The 18,023-nt window shown below is 33.5% G+C and overlaps 1 protein-coding gene across 1 annotated transcript in view; it reads left to right on the plus strand.

Annotated features, from left to right (window-relative positions):
* PIK3CA (phosphatidylinositol-4,5-bisphosphate 3-kinase catalytic subunit alpha) overlaps window positions 1-16,238 on the plus strand; it is an 85,523-nt gene extending 69,285 nt beyond the window's left edge. The window contains 10 exon segments of the mRNA XM_028505135.2: window positions 325-500; window positions 3,281-3,336; window positions 3,339-3,400; window positions 4,050-4,171; window positions 4,980-5,058; window positions 8,337-8,507; window positions 9,075-9,192; window positions 9,300-9,372; window positions 9,375-9,447; window positions 10,187-16,238. Of these exon segments, the coding sequence (XP_028360936.1) occupies window positions 325-500; window positions 3,281-3,336; window positions 3,339-3,400; window positions 4,050-4,171; window positions 4,980-5,058; window positions 8,337-8,507; window positions 9,075-9,192; window positions 9,300-9,372; window positions 9,375-9,447; window positions 10,187-10,457 (1,201 nt within the window). The 3' untranslated portion in view covers window positions 10,458-16,238.
* Window positions 16,239-18,023: the final 1,785 nt, after the last annotated feature.

Raw genomic sequence — 18,023 nt, forward strand, 5'->3', positions numbered from 1 at the left:
TTATTTTTGTACCTACTTTCCCTTTTTTCATGTTTATATATCTTGTACTGAGATTAGTTAATAAAAAGTAGTTGAAATAAACTTAGGAGTAGTTCATTAAATTAACATTTACAGGAACTACCTGAAACCCTTGATTGTTTTGCTTCTAAATGATAGGTTTTAAGTCATTTTATTGTTAGTATGATTATAACATTTATTGAATTAGAAAATTAGTTTTTTACTTTCATAAGAAAGATATGTATACTCATTTAAGCCCACACACACACACACACACACACACACACTCCTTCTTTTAAAAAAAAAAATCTTGCACTGTTCTTCTAGATCTGAGATGCACAATAAAACAGTCAGTCAGAGGTTTGGCCTGCTTTTGGAATCCTATTGTCGTGCATGTGGGATGTATTTGAAGCACCTGAACAGGCAAGTTGAGGCTATGGAAAAGCTCATCAACTTAACTGACATTCTCAAGCAAGAGAAGAAGGATGAAACACAAAAGGTATGTGACTCTTCAGTTTGTTTTTGAGATTCTTGCAGTGGAAGAGGGTTGAGAGCCTAATATACAGGAGTGGGCAAAAGTAGGCTTACGGTTGTGAGTATGCAAATAGTTGATACTTATTAATTATTGTATTTTTTATTTGTATTATTTCCATACAAACAACTATAAACCTACTTTTGCTCACCTCTGTATATGCAAATCCTGGTTGTTAGAATTGGGTATATTAGGATTTAGATCCATTTCACTGGTTCTCAGCTGTGTAATGTTAGACACATTAATCTTTGAGATTCATCTTCCTTATCTGTAAAATGGGAATAATACTTTCCTCAGAGGGTTGTTGTGAGAATTACATTGCATGAGATATGCAAAGCATCTGTCACAATCACAATAACATAGAAAGTGCCCCAAAAAGTTAGTTCTAAGCCCTGGCTGGCGTAGCTCAGTGGATTGAGCACAGGCTGCGAACCAAAGTGTCGCAGGTTCGATTCCCAGTCAGGGCACATGCCTGGGTTGCAGTCCATGGCCCCCAGCAACTGCACATTGATGTTTCTCTCTCTCTCTTTCTCTCTCTCCCTTCCCTCTCTAAAAATAAATAAATAAAATAAAAGATTTTAAGAAAATTTTTTTAAAAGTTGGTTCTCTTCTTTCTCTTTTTTTTGTATAACCCTCACTTTTAAAAATAATTTTCCTATTCTGTGTTATGTATTATAGTTTTGTAATGACCTTGAAAATGAATGAAAATTAGTTTTTACATTTCTAAGTTTAAAATGGACCCTTAGTCACTCAGTAAATATGTCACATGCTTTAGTCATCTGCAGTAGCTTAGTGTTACTGAGGAATATGAATTGTGAAGATTTTTTATGACCTTTTGCTATTCTTCATCCTTTATTTAATCCACTGTATTTCAAAGTAAAAAGTGAAATCACACCTCATCTCTAGTGAAACTGAAAAATATATATATTAGTTTATTAGTGAGTCCCCAAAGGATGGAGAATGTAAATTAACAGTACTGAATTAATTTCTCCAAAATCTTCATTAATGTTGCTTAAAAAAACTTTAAAAGAAAGTTACTGTTTTAATCTAAATGACACTGAGTTGATTTATTAAAGTTGTTGGTATATAAGTTTAAATATAGGTTATTAAAAATAATTGTACTATTCCTGATACTGGAATTGTGAGCAAGATGGGACTAGACTGCTTTGAAAGAATGAAGTATGTTTTATTTATATTGTAAACTGAGGTAAGAAAAAGAACTAGATATTAGTTTAAATTTGTAAATGTAGGTATTTTTTCTAAGCTGGAGTTTTTATATAATAGATTAGCTGTGATACCATGGATTAATTAGGAACATGAAATTCATTAACTCGATTACTATTGGTTTAAATGGGATTATGATAGGGAACTAAAAAGACAGTTGTAGGATTTCTGGAACCTAAAGAAAATAATCATTAAAAAAATGAATGAGTAGAACAGAAATGGGCTTCATAGATAGAGAGCATTTTAATGGTTTGCCAGATTGGCGGGGGGGGGGGCCTGGGGGGTGATTGAAAAAGGTGAAGGATTAAATGTACAATTTGGTTGTTACAGAATAGTCATGGGGATGTAAAGTACAGCTTAGGGAATATAGTCAGTAATATTGTAATAACTATGCATGGTGTCAGATGAGTACGAGATGTATCAGGGTAATCGCTTCCTAAGTTTTATAAATGTCTAGTCATTGAGTTGTATATCTGAATGAATAATACTGTATGTCAACTGTAATTTTAAAAGAAAAATTTATTTTAAAAATACACAGACTAAAAACGGTTTTCTTCTATGAAACTCAAGTGATAAAAAAATGCAGTCATAGGACTAAAAGCAGTTACTTTGTGTGTTTGTATTTTATCATAATGATAAATGTGGGAAGCAGCATACTAACCTTAGGGTTTATAGAGATAGAAAAAGAAACATCTTTACATGATCAAGAACTGCTCCAGTCAGTGACAACTACATTTCCTATTTATTCACTTATACAGAGTAAAGAAAAGATAGAAAGAAAACCTTATTACTAAAATTCTAGCATGAAAATAAACTTCTTATGAATTCCTAGGTCCTAAACTTTTTTTCCCCTACTCACATTTAAATTTTCAGTAGATAGAGGTTTTTCTAAAATAAAATGGAAATTATTGCATGATAACTCAGCAGTCTGGGCTCTGGTTTGAATTGATTAAAAAGGGATGTTTCTTTCTAACTATATACTAGAACCTGAGTATGATGTGAGACTCAGTATAACAACATTTTTACAAGTCCTTTCCCAACAGTTCCTTTTAGCCTCATTTGACCTTTTCTACCCAACAGGAAGAGAGTGAGTATGAATGGTTTCTTAAAGGCTAGATAGTACATACTTTACATTTGCAGGCCTGCAGACTCTTATAATTCCTTGACTCTGCTATCTTAGTGTGAAAGCAGCCAATGTCTCAATGAATGGCATGGGCTATATTCAATGCAGTTTTGATTTACTAAAACTGGCCACTGACCTGCTATGGTTGACACACACTGTCCTAGAGCCAAAACATTGCCTCTGTCATCATGCAGAGTTCTCACAGGAAGGTGCTTGGTGTTGCCACTCTTTGCCTCTCTGCCTGAGCTGTGCTGCTCTGTGTTACAGAAACCCTCCCAACTAGAAATCTACCTAGCCCAAGATAGAGGAGTTCAAAAACTGAGGGTTCCAGTGTACAAGAGGAAATTAGCAGCTTTACTTTTTATGAAATCAGTCCTCTAACCATGATTATACTCATCAATCAGGTTAGCAGATGAAGTTTTTAGTTGAGCAAATGCGGCGACCAGATTTCATGGATGGCTCTACCAGGGCTTTCTGTCTGGTCCTCTAAAATCCCCCCCGGCTCATCAGTAGGGAAATCTCAGGTGAGGGTACTTTAGTTGGGAATTTTCTATGATATCATTTAAATAGGTACCCTCTTGAGAGAAAAATCTTAATAAAGGCAAAAATACCCATTGGTATTAAGAAATGCTCAATTAGCACAGGGTGGGGACAAAAGTAGGGTTACAGTTTTGAATATGAGAGTTTCTTCTTGTTGCTATTATTAACTATTATATTCTTCTCCATATGAACTGTAAACCTATTTGGCCCCACCCTATTATGCTTTCCCTCTCCCATCTCCTACCCTTGCAAAGTTAGAGTTGTAAAATTTTCTTAAGTTCAGAACTACATTTATTCAGAATGAGTTTTACTACTTTAATAATAGAGTTTAAAACACTCTTGGGCCAGAATTTCTGGTATCATAGGATAAGAAATGGAACGTAATATCTGTAAAACAAATGATGCATCACTATATTTGTTGGAAATTCATAAGCTATTATATAAGACATTTTTAAGCTTAATATTTATTTTCTATTTATAATCCCTTAGAAATGAGCTCATAAAATTGAGTAGAAAGTTTTAAATTTTCATAGCATTTCAGAAAGCTGTATTATATATGTATTTGAAAGTTAATTTGAGGGTAAAACAATAACAAAGCAAAGGTACCTAGTAAAGTTTTTAACTATTTTAAAGGCTCGAAGAGTGTCGCATTATGTCTTCTGCAAAAAGGCCACTGTGGTTGAATTGGGAGAACCCAGACATCATGTCAGAGTTACTCTTTCAGAACAATGAGATCATCTTTAAAAATGGGGATGGTAAGGAAGAATATTAATGAACTTATGCATAAATTTAGCTGTCTTTTTATATACTGGGTATTTATGAACCATGAAGACTATTTACAGAATATGCCTGTGGTAAAATAGATAATATTAAGCAGATATTAACCTTTAGAGTATATATATATAATATTGAAAAGAAGTACTGATACAGAATCGGAAAGCTTAAATCAGTTTCTGACTAACACTTGTTTAGCTGTGAGAGCAGCCATTTATTCCATAAATATTTGATGTGCTAGACAGTGGGGATTGTAAGCACAAACAAAACAGAGCTCCTGCCCTCTTAAAGCTTATAGCCTAACAGGGAAAAGAGAGATGCAAAACAAATAATTATAAACATAAAATTACAACCATGGTACGAAGAAAAAGTGTAGTCTGCCAAGAAATCATATAAAAGGAGGTCCTAATTTACTTGGAAAGAGGCTGAATGGGGAGCGGTGGGAGGATCACTTACGGGTCTCCATTGGGAAATGACATTTCAGCACTGAATTCTGTTAGCCTGATATTTTAATATGAACATGTTCAAAGTTAAGGATTCAGAAAAAATAAGAACTTTAAATATTTTAATTTAAAATGTTTGTAAAATAGCTTATTCTACATCATTATATAGATGAGTTTATGCAGATACTTTAGAAACGGGTTAAAGAATCAAAATATTGCTTCCTTATAGATTATTTGAAGAGTAAATACAGCTCTGTTTATTTATCGTTTGAAAATAATGTGATGACATGATGCCCAAATTTTCACTTACGGCATTAAGTGGTGATACATATTACTTGAATTTCAGATTTACGGCAAGACATGCTGACACTTCAAATTATTCGCATTATGGAAAATATCTGGCAAAATCAAGGTCTTGATCTTCGGTATGTAACCAGTAAGGCATCATGCATGTTGAACACTATCCTGAAAAAGTAAACTATTAATAAATATTAAGTCCAAAGCATTTAGAGCCATATATCTATAAAGAAATGTATCGGGTAGTAATGAACACTAGTTGATTCCACTATGGTACTTTCCTTTGCTGTCCTCTTCTTTGGCGTAGAATAGCTAAGGAGATTCAGCTAGCTAAGAAGAGTTATCTCCTATAAGCTGGTCAAGACTGCACCTGCCTCCAGAGTGTCACTATTGAGGAACAGGACATAGAAGACACAGAAGGCCCCTATTTTCTTTCACAAGTTAAGAGTTTAGAAGAAAGGTTTTTTTAATAATACAAATTTTCTAATTTTAAAACTTTCTACATCCTCAAATCTTGAATCAGTTCTGCAGGAAAATTTATGAAAGCAACTAATCTCGCAGTTTTTACCATTCTGTCGATTTCTGGCCAGCCTTCCACAGTTAATCAGTATTATCTCCCAAGGCTTCTGTCAGGGGTAGTCATCTAGTGATTTTGCTTCTAATGGTTTGTCCTTCTCTTACGTTGCAAATCTAGAGTCATTCAGGCAAAGGCCATTCTCCAGAAGCATTCCTGTCTGTAAGTGGGTGTAGGAGACAGGGATCAACTCCAGCTGCAGCACAGAGTAGATGAAGGTTTGTTTGTATGCTCTTATAGATTAAGAGTAGCTCATATATAAAAGTATGTCAGTGACAAGTAGTAGAACCCTTTTATTGCAAAGAAGGAAAATGGACATCTAATGTAACCTGCCAAATCACAAAATTGAGTTACCAACTTTAACTCTTAACTCCAAATTCTTTTTGCTTGATCCCTGCTTCTTTCCAAAAACTACTCCTGTTATACAAACCAAGTTTCCTTTTATGGTACAATTTCCTGTATCATAACACATCCAAGTGCCACTGCTACTACCATGCCCAGGGAGTAGAATACAAAAGATAATACAGAACTAGAGAGTAAAGGAAAGGATTTAACTATAAAACTCTGGTAATTACAGCATTTAGTTGTAAATCAGTGACTGTGCAAAAAAGCTTCTAAAGTTAAACTTAGGTTATTTATTGGAAAGTAAGCTGGATCGTTGGGAAGTTTTTAAGCCATAATATTTTCTAAATATTTTTCTTGTAACAAGTAAATTTAAGTAAAATTTTTTGTTTAAAGTTTAATCTTAAATAAAATCATAACATTTTTATGTATACTTGGCAAAACTTAATTCAGGTTTATGGTAACTCTGCTTGGTTTCCCTCCCCCACCAACAAGCCTACAGGACTAGGTGACTCTTTAAACTATGAGCATATTCAACAGTAATAACATGTAAAATAAGGCAGAATGAGCAGGAGTACAACCTTAAGAAATTCCTGTATTTACCAGAGCAGGTAGAAGAAAAGATTACATAGGAGAAATGTTCAGAAGACTAGGAGGACCCGAGTAAGTGATTCAGAGAATCCCAAAGAGAGGAGAGATTCACAAACAATTTACAGTACCAGGTACTTCAGGGGATTTAAGAGCATGAGGACTATGAAAATGCCCTTCAATTTGATGATTCATGGTTAGCTTTAAAAATTGCTAAGTAAGTAAAGTGGTAGGTGGAAAAGTTAGGCTATAAGGAATTAAATAAAATGAAAATAAGTATAGACTGTTACTCTATTTAGAAAGGGCAAAAGAGTAGACAGTAGTTTATGAGAAAAACAAAGCAAGGAAAACCATACTTTAGTACGTATGTGCCAATTTGGGTATCAGTTGCTTTTTTCATTTTCTCTTTAAACCCTCCTATCCCTACCCTTTAGTGCATGTCCTTTTCAATATTCTGTGTACCAAATGGGAAGTACCCATAAAGTACTTCTGCCACATACCACCAAAGTATGGCTGTATCAAGGAAGGCATTTGTGGGTTACTTGAATTTTGAGGTGAACTAGCTACTTTTTTCAGGAATACCATTTTTACTTAAAGAGTAACTAATAGACAAGCTGTGGTTATTCAGACATGGGTATTTGGTAGACATTTTCTTGAAAATGAACAATATGAGCCTCTCTCTTTAAGAAGAACAACTTACAGTATTTGTTGTTAATTGTCAAATTTAAGCTTTCCAGCAAATATTAGAATTTTAAAAACTTTGTATCCGCCAGTAGAAACCTAACACCGTCCACCAAATTAAAAGGCTTTTCTGATGAGATCAGTGGTAATACAGATTTGGCAAAAGTAGGTTTATAGTTGTTGGGATGTACAATATAATAATTTATAATAATAATACATGAACAAACTCTGTTTCACATACTCACAACTGTAAACCTATTTTTGCCTACTCCTGTATTGACAGTTGTGATCTTAGTTGGTATAATGAAAAGTATCAACATTTGAAAGACCTCCATAACACAATAATATCTTCCGAAGGACCCATATAAAGACCTACATGGGTAAAAGCTCCACTCACAGGCAAAACAGACAAATGGATTTTAATGTAACAGTATGAAAAGTTTATTGACATGGTTTCAGATTCCATATTGCAACTCGAAAAACTGTCAAGTATTGCACTAGTATCAAAGAAAAATATCTACAATTATCTGGAAAAGCTATTATAATGCTCCTTTTTCATCCTGTATATTCTGTATGAGGCAGATTTCCTTCATATGCTTCCTTCCATTAAAATATTGCATGAGATTGATTAAAGAAGCATACCTGAGAACTCAGCATAGTACTGTTAAGCCACACATTAAAGAAATTTGAAATAATGAAAAGCGGTGTTACTCTTTTAATATAGTTTTTGTGTTATGATAGATGTTATTTATATTATCATAGTTTATTATTAAATGAATAAATATTTTAATTTTTATTTTCTCCATTTTAATTTCTAGTATCAGTAGATGCCCAGTAGTTTTAAGAGTATAAGGGAGACCTGAGCCAAAAATTTGAAACTGCTGCCTTCAATTATATTTAGATGTCAATTAAACATCTTTAAATTCATCCACGTTTTTCAGCTTCAAAGGTTTATGAAATTTTAGTTGCCACAATAATTTTCTTAATGATTTTCCGATATATAATTAAATGCTTTCTCAATTGAAGGCTATAATAATGATGGCAGATAATTTTGAGAATTTTTCTAGGAACGTCATACTACAGTAAAAGAAAATTAAAGTTAGATTAAGTGAGTAACATGACAAATGTGCAAATACCAGAATATTCCTGAATTAACCTATTAAAATATTTGCTATTTTAAATTTCCATTATTTGATTGCAAGTGTCTCGATCCTTTTTCAGAATGTTACCTTACGGTTGTCTGTCAATTGGTGACTGTGTGGGACTTATTGAGGTGGTGAGGAATTCTCACACTATCATGCAGATTCAGTGCAAAGGGGGCCTGAAAGGCGCACTGCAGTTCAACAGCCACACGCTCCATCAGTGGCTCAAAGACAAGAACAAAGGAGAAATGTGAGCCTACTATTTTGTTGTTCCTATTTAAGTTTTTGTTAGACAAATGTTTTAATGGTTGAGTATGTTTCTGAGTTAGGCGAGAGAAAACAACTGCACTTACTTTGGGAAAAAATATGTTCAACCTTTGACATATTTGAGATTATTTATATTTAAATGATCAGAATTGCTTATAATTTAGTGAAATCCTGTACATTCAACTTAGATATCTAAAAGGTGTTTTTCTTATTGCTTGTTTTTATAAGAAAAATTAACATTGCATGTTAAAGTTTTGCTTCTAATTTATTGTTACAGTGATTAGGAAAATTTCATTTTAGTGGCATAAAAGTATTTTTCACTATAATAAGAATTGTGCTTTGATCAGAGAATTCTAGAAATGTCCTTAGAAACATTTGAAAACTTTGGAATCTCAACAGTTCTCATATCTTTGGAAACAATTACTTTTTCCCCCTAAAGTCAGTGATTATTTTCATTGTTTTAATATAGACTTGACCCTCTTTTCCCAGTTTGGACTGGGTCACTCTATATTTCCACAGTACTCATAAAGAGTTTATTTCTTCTTTGTAGATACGATGCAGCCATTGACTTGTTCACACGTTCATGTGCTGGATATTGTGTCGCGACCTTCATTTTGGGAATCGGAGACCGTCACAATAGTAACATCATGGTTAAAGATGATGGACAAGTAATAGCTTTCTCTTTTTAAAAGTTTTGGTGTTCTTAAATTCAGTAATTCAGCATATTGTACTTATGCATTTATCAAACTATAACTTAATTTCTTATTTTTGAAAGCTGTTTCATATAGATTTTGGACACTTTTTGGATCACAAGAAAAAATTTGGTTATAAACGGGAACGTGTGCCATTTGTTTGACACAGGATTTCTTAATAGTGATCAGTAAAGGAGCCCAAGAATGCACAAAGACAAGAGAATTCGAGAGGTAAGCTCAAGAAACTAAAAACACAAAATAAGGAATTCTTGCTGCTGTATCACAAATGATTGATATTTTTCAGTCAACTTAAGTAATATGTTATATTAACATTGTAGCATAAACTATTTTAATATATTTTTATTTATTGTGTGATGTGGTAAAGAAAATTTTTTTTAAATTTATTTAGTCCATTAAAGGAAAGTGATTCTTAAACTTCATAATACATTAAAAGCTTTTATATACTGCTATTTAAATATTTGGACTCTACCTTCTCTATATCGACAAATAATATAGTGCTTAAGACATTTTTAGTCATATAATTTGAAGAATTCAGTCAACTATAATTACCATGCTTATTCATAATTTTCCTTACCACCTTATAGTATATCAGTAGTCTATCTTAAATCTTAAAATAAATTTTATAAAATGTTTTAAAAGTGCTTTTATCTATAACTCAGTCCTGACCCTAGACTGACCCTTAAATGGATCAATATATACATCTAGTAAATCCCTACTAAACTCCTAATGTGCCAGGCATTATTGTAGGTGCTGGTGAAACAGTTAAACAAAGTCCTTATGGACTCATGGAGTTTACTTTATCATTAGGGTGAAGGGATAGGGGAGAGCATGCTGTTTTTTTATAGTTTTGTTCAAGAAGGCCTCTCTAATGATGTGACATTCCAGCAAAGACCTGAAGGTATTAACGCCATTTGCTTCATACTGACCAAACTGTTCTTATTACTTGTAGGTTTCAGGAGATGTGTTACAAGGCTTATCTAGCTATTCGGCAGCATGCCAATCTCTTCATAAATCTCTTCTCCATGATGCTTGGCTCTGGAATGCCAGAACTGCAGTCTTTTGATGATATTGCATACATTCGAAAGACCCTAGCTTTAGATAAAACTGAGCAAGAGGCTTTGGAATATTTCATGAAACAAATGAATGATGCACATCATGGTGGCTGGACAACAAAAATGGACTGGATCTTCCACACAATTAAGCAGCATGCTTTGAACTGAAATGATAACTAAGAAACTGAAAGCTCAATATTGGATTCTATTCTGCACTGTTAATAACTGTCAACAGGCAAAGACTGATTGCATAGGAATTGCACAATCCATGAACAGCATTAGAATTTACAGTAAGAACAGAATAAAATACTATATAATTTAAATAATGCAAACGCAAACAGGGTTTGATAGCACTAAACTAGTTCATTTCAAAATTAAGCTTTAGAATAATGCGCAATTTAATGTTATGCCTTAAGTCCAAAAAGGTAAACTTTGAAGATTGTTTGTATCTTTTTTTAAAAAACAAAACAAAAAACCCAAAATATATAGAAATGATAGAGAAGGAAAAAGAATGTTCTTTTTTGGACTCACAAATATTCTGTTTTGAAATGTGGACACACAAAGTCTAGTATTGCATTAGGTCCAAGTAAACTGGAGTTTGATGTTAAATTACATTAAGATTGGAAATAATGAAATTTCTTATTTTTCATTGCTGTTCAATTTATAGTTTGAAGTGGGTTTTTTGACTCCTTGTTTAATGAAGAAGAATGCTTGGGGTGGAAGAGACTCTTGAGATTTCACCAGACTTTCCTTTTTTAATAAATCAAACCTTTTGATGATTTGGGGTCTTAATCTGCAAAGTTTTGGAAGCAGTCACAAATGAGACCTGTTATAGGGTGGTTTTTTTTTTTTTTTTTTTTTTCTGGACAGTATTTACAAGAATCTGATTCTTTTTTCCCAGAGAAGTTCTGGGCACCCATAAAGTAAAATAGTCATCATAGAGAAAGAATGAGCAGGAATAGTTCTTGTTCCAGAATTGTACAGTATTCACCTTAGGTTGATTTTTTCTCTTTTTGCAAATGAATTGAATACATTTTTCATGCATGTTTTCCAGAAAATAGAAGTGAGTATTAATGTTATTAAAAAGATTATTTTTTTTATTAAAGGCTATTTATATTATAGAAACTATCATTAATATATATTCTTTATTTCATGATCTGTCCCATAGTCATGCATTGTTTGCACCCCAAATTTTTTATTGTTCATATCAGCATGATCAGCTCTTCTCTTGGTCTGTGGGTAAGGCCAGGCACTATCCCGTTTATACCAGTACTAGTGAATAACTACTTAAAGAAACAGATTAAAATTTATTCTTTTTCCTTTTCTTTGTTTTTAAATGAATCCCCCATCCTCCCCTTTTATAGTTCAGAATGCCTCAATCATATGAAATCAGTTACCAAAATTAATAAAATTTAGAGTATCTTCCTGATGCTTAAACCCTCTACTGAGGTATGCTCATGAATAATATGGGGAAATAGAAGCCGTGAACTTTTTACCATCTTAGCCTATTTATCCAATATCTCAACAATAAAAGTAGGACCTTAAACCATTTTAAGATCATGTCCCATTTCCAAGTGATCAGGGCTCGCTCTCCAACTTTATTAAATTGCATTTGAGTACAGGATACATTCTTAAACATTTTGAAAAATATTAACGCAAGATGTAGGGGCTAATGCTAGTCATCACTCCAGAATCCAGTATTTCACTCAGTATTTGAAATGAATTATTAATGTCCTAGGAAATAGCTTTAGCAAATGTCCAGGTGCCACACCAGAAAAAGTGCAATAATTTACTGACAATTTTCTAGATTAGGCACATTATTGGAACACAACTTTATAAAGAGTGCACATTGTATTCTCTAGTGAAACAGCATCACTTAAAAAAATTTTCATTTATTAAATCAGTTACCTGTAGTAAAAGTCTTGAATAGTGAACAAGGACTCTAATACAAATATTCTTAATATTTGGCTATTTTAGATCCCTTAAAGGGCATAATTACCAGAGATTTAGGTACTTCATTAAAGCATGTATATAATATTGCCAACAAGAAAAATAAATTTGAAGATTAGGAGAATTTATTTCTCTAAACTGTTTTGGAATGGTTAGGAGGAATTTAAACTCTGTTTTAAGCAAGAAACTAATGGATTCCTTTGCAGATATAAAAGATTCATAACTTATTAAAACTTCATGATTAACATTTTGTGTCTTAGATCTATTCAGTTATGATACATACTGACATCCCAGTCTCTTCTATATCAGGGATTAATTACAGGAAAATTCAGTGAAATGGTACAAATCTGAAACTTCAATGGTGGAAACTGAAGTTTTAACAGAGAACCATGTTTTACCCGAGTGCCAAAAAATCTGTGCACTTCCTTGCATAAAATTGATACAATTTTAGCATTTTCCACATCAGTTCAGATAGTCCCCTTTCCCTAGGGGACTATTCCCTAGGGGACTTCTCCACCATTATAACACATGCCACATACTTTGTTTAATCATTGACATTTATTTTTAAGAGTTATTACAACCAAATTAAGTCTGTCTGAGAAGTGTAGGCAAATTTTATAAAGAATATAGATTAAGTGGTCTAGCTAAAAGCAAAGTAAATTTTAAATAAATCTAAGCAGAGTTTAAGCAAACAGCATTAAAAATAAGAAAAAAGGGACAAGTAGTTCTCAGAAGGCAAAGAACCAAAAACTGAATTAGATGCCGCATGGGTGACTGGGGTATGTTTCAAATCAGTGACAGTGTAGTCACTTCCAGGTACTTTAGTATCAGAGATCAGTTCCGATTGATCAGTTCCTATGGCCAACCATCCGTCACTGAATGTGCTATAACTGACTGTCGGTTCTACAATTTCATTTACTCACTTCAGCAGTATTTCTGTCAATGACTGTTTTGGAGGGGGTAGAAAACAGGTTTAAAGAAAGTAAAACCTAATTTTAAACACATCTAGGAAGAATAATCAGCTGTTTGAAAATCATGCTTTAACTTTTGTTGTATTCTCAGCTATACAAAATTGTTTAAAGATTTTGAGACTGTTGTTAATTTGAGTCTGTTAATCATATTGTGGATTTTTTTTTTTAAACAAAAGATGTTTCTAATTGGAATTTTTAATCAAGAATGGAACTTGGTATCTATTTTATGGTAGAACCTAAGCTTTTTGTGGTTCTTTGTGTCCTGTGTAAAACTTAGTGTCAAAGTAATCAACTTTGAGGTTTTCCCTTCTACTCTGCTTTATATTATAAGCCCTTTAGGAAATGGGAACCTGGTGAATATACAATGAATTGTAAAATATTTTAATGTGTAACTTTTTCAACTGTGAAACTATGACTATTGGTTTTTTGATGAAAACAGCTGCTGATAAAGTATTTTGTGTAAAGTGTAGTTCTTATTAATCAGGAAAATAATCAATGACTTGATTAGAATGTATATACCCTCTTAGATTTTATTTTAAATGGATTGGTAATTTTCACATAGGTAAAACACAGTCCATCTGTATTTTTTTTCCATCAAAACGTATGTGATTTGGCATTATAAAAAAATTATGAGCAGCCTATCTATTCTAAGGGCACTATGGAAATTTCATAGCATATAAATTTGGATTTGTTTCTTAATGATTTTGTAAATCCATTTAATTCATATCTTGACCAACAGCCCATGCTTGCCAGCTCTTCGAAGAAATTTAATTTCTAGCATTATTTTAAAGCCAGCAGGTTAACTTTTTCTGAATGTTATGTTTCTTTTGTTTCCGTGTCTGCACCAACAGCAGACCTGGGCTGGACCCACACACTCAGAATCCACCTTAAAAAATTGATTTTGACGTCCAAGACATCACTATAGTATTTCAGTTTAAAGGCCATATGTGGTGTTAATGGATTGTGGTGCTTCTACTATTTAAAAACAACTTTCATACTTCAGATGTAATTGAGAAGAGGGGAATGCGGAGGGAGGGAGCAAAACAGGGAGGAGTTGTTTGAATGAATTACATTCTTCATATCCTGCTCAGACTGGGCGCTAGAGAAGACCCAAAGTTGTGCGAGTATATTGTGCATACCACGAGGGAGTCATCTCTCCATCAAGGATGGGATTGTGAAGGCTGAACTGAACACTTCAGCACTGGCAGGATACTCAGATAATAATTCTTGGTGACAGAATAATACAGCTGGGCTGTTTGTTTTTTAAATATAAACACAAACCATTTTTTTAATTATTACATTAAAGATTGTAAATGTATCTTATGTGCCATGGCCTGGGAAGCCTTTTTTCTTTTCTATAAGAAGTTGTGTTCACTTTCTGAAAAGCATTTAGTGGTTAGCTCAAGATACCTATGGTCCTGATAAAATCAGATTGGTAACTCTACCTCAGAAGGTTAATAAGGAAAAAAATAGATGAGTCACAATTCAGTATTTCAGGCTCTGATATTACAGAAATTTGTAAAGCACTGTATTTTAGATTTACAAAGTCATAGTTGGCATGCCTTCTTGTTAATGGCTTTGGAGACATTAAGAAAAAAATTTGGTTAAAAATTTGATTATTTCTCCAGCCATTTCAAAAAGGCAATAGTGCTAGGAGGTTCATGGTACTAGGTTCTTGAATTCGATATTTGAAATTAGTTGTTCTCTTTTCTTGATCATTAGTAAAATTAGTGTGTGTGTATTTGCACACATTTCTATTTGTATACACACTGCTTGCTAGCTCTAGTCAAGAGGCATCTTTTATAAAAGGTGTAAACATCAAGGTTCTAAAATTCAGAAGAGTTTAGAATTTACTAGGAGTTTCCCAAGTTGGGATGTTAGTTTTTAAATATGCTTATTTCACTCAAGTATTCCACTTGATTCAAGTTTTGCACTTCCTTTTTATCAGTGCAGCACCATTCCTTTTGCTTAGCTGTGTTAATATTTTAGATATGTTAACATTACAGCCATGCTAGTTAGCATAAAGTGACAGTTATGAGCCATAAGGAAATTTTCTTGTACATTTAGTGTAGTTGGGTAACTGACTCACTACCAACCATGGACTCCGTTTCTCATGTTGGTCAATATGGAAAGGGGCTTTTTTTACGTATTCTGTGAGATATTTAAGTCTACAAATTTATCAAATCGTATTTCATCTGCCACAACAATAATATTGTGGTTATGCTAAGAGCCATGTACATGTTTACATGATTCTTATTTTTGTTAATTCTTCTAGGTTAGCAAGGAGGAAGAAAACCAACTTTGGTATTTTCTCAAAATATCTTTAATAAGACTGAACTTGTTAATTCCAGTGTAAATTTCTAAATACGATCATTACCATTGATTTCACAAGAAAAGCCCCTTACCATACTTCATTTATGTCCCTAAGAACAGTGGTTGGAGAAGTTGGCCTTCATCTGACTTGTAGAAATGTCTTTGGTGAACCTAAGTTTCAAATGCAAGCAGTGGTTTATGTGATTCAGTCCTTCAACTTAATCAGGTTGAATGAAATCTAAAAGAATATATCCTGTTGGAACATAACACTTTTAACATCTTGGGGACTGTGGCACCACCAAAAGACTACTAACACGGCGAAAGTTGACTTTGGAAGTTTTAAAAAGTAGCTCCCACCACCCTTTTTAGCCCCATTTACTATAGCAAATCTATTTCTCTATATTTTGTCATTCAATGAACTGAAGTCCTGTGGTGTACTGTATTAGTTAGGAGAAAAGTGTTTTTAAATGTTCACTTAATGAGGGCCCAAAAGATATTTGACACAGCAAGATGCATGTGTTATTGTGCTGAGACTATAGAATAATACAGTGTCACTACGTTCAAGACCTCTTCCCAGTCTTGCTGTTCCTAGCAAGAAGTTTGGCCTGTGGCTGCACTTACTGTTTGTGCTCATCAGAAACTGTCAATGTCTGCCTTTTCTTTAACTTCGCAGTCTGTAACATCACGCTGTTTATTAAAAAAAAAATTACTTTGACTTGTGTCCAAACAATCCTTAGTGTACTATATATTTTAAACAAAAAACTGTGGTAATTATATTTTGCAGTCTTCTGAATACTTAAAAGCAAACCAGTGTTGCTACTAATTAGATTTTAGCTGAATTTGAGTTCTTCTCAATAATGACTAAGAAACATTGATAGAAAACCTGAAACTATTATGCCTTAAAAGCCAGTTTTTCTGCCTCAGTAAAGTGATGAATATCAGAGAAATATCTGTTTAAATATTAACTTTCTTTAACTGTAAAAATTTATATTCTTGTATTTTAAGCAAAATATATGTATACCATACATGTATAAATGTGTTTGTATGTGTATGGGATGATAATGTGGGATGGGGGATTGGGGGATTATATGGGGGGACTTTTTTATTTAAGTTAGTTGAAGAACAGAACCTAAAAAAGAAGTTAGGTTAGAAGCAGACTGGTTTTGCTTTAAGTTCATATAAGCCTTGCAAAAGGTAAGTCTGAGCTCTTCTTGGACCCACAATGCACATGGACATTGACATTTAGTACTTCTAAGCAATTAACAGCAAATGATTGCTTAAATTTTATTTGTCAAGTGACTTGAGTGCCTTTGAATTAACATTGTCCTAAATTGACTTTGTTCTCCAAGCATAATGTCTCTCTTTCCTGACATGAACCAACTAGCCACCATACTCATGGAAAACTGTAGGAATTGCAACACTTTACGTTTCACACTTTTACACATTCTGGGTTTCAAATTAGTGGTTTTGAATTTCTTAGGAGAAAAGTCCTGAGAACTGCATATTGTTAGATGGGTGCCAAACTTATTAGGAAATGGAATAGAGATACACCCTTAATGTAAGAAAACTACAGAACCTCAATTTGCAGAATGATTTAAAATTGTGTACATGCATATATTTTATTACAGGGAAGTCTTTGGTATACAAAAGAGTTTACCACAACCTTTTTTTAAAATACTGTATTTATTTACTAATTTGGGTGGGGGGACAGTGAGAGAGAAAAACAGGGAGAGAAACAGTGATGTGCCAGAGAAACGTTCATCAGTTGCCTCTTGCACACACACTCCAACCAGGGACCTGGCCCACAGCACAGGCAGGTGCCCTGACAGGGAATCTGACCAGCGACCTTTTGGCTCATAGGCCAGCACGCAATCCACTCTGCCACACCAGCCAGTGCTACCACAGCCTTTTAAACAGCATGTTGTGGACATTTTCTTTTTAATAAGAATTGTATATATTTAAGGTATGCAATGTAATGATTTGATATACGTAGAAATGATTACTACAGTCCAGCTAATTAACATACCATCTCACAGTTACTGTGTATGTGATGAGAAGGCCTGAAATCTACACTCTTCGCAAATTTCCAGTATTCGAGACAATATTAACTATAGTCATCATGCTGTATACTAGATCTGTAGATTTATTCCCCTTATAACTGAAAGTTTGTACCCTTTAACCAAATCTCCCCCACCTCCCTACCCATAATAACCACCATACTTCTCTCTGTTTCTATGGATTTGACTTCTTTAAATTCCACGTATATGCAAGTGAAATGCAGTTTTCTCCTTTCTGTGTCTGGCTTATTTTAATACCCTCCCGGTTCATCTGTGTTGTTGCAAATAGGATCTCATTTTTTTAAGACTAAATAATATTCCTTTGTATGTGTATATACATACACCATATATCCAGAACCACAATTTCTTTAGTCTGCTGATGGACACTTAAGTGATTTCCATATCTTGGCCATTGTGAATAATGCTTCCGTGAACGTGAGAGT

The sequence above is a fragment of the Phyllostomus discolor genome, chromosome 2, assembly GCF_004126475.2.
Source record: "Phyllostomus discolor isolate MPI-MPIP mPhyDis1 chromosome 2, mPhyDis1.pri.v3, whole genome shotgun sequence".
In the NCBI taxonomy this organism is placed as follows: Eukaryota; Metazoa; Chordata; class Mammalia; order Chiroptera; family Phyllostomidae; genus Phyllostomus; species Phyllostomus discolor.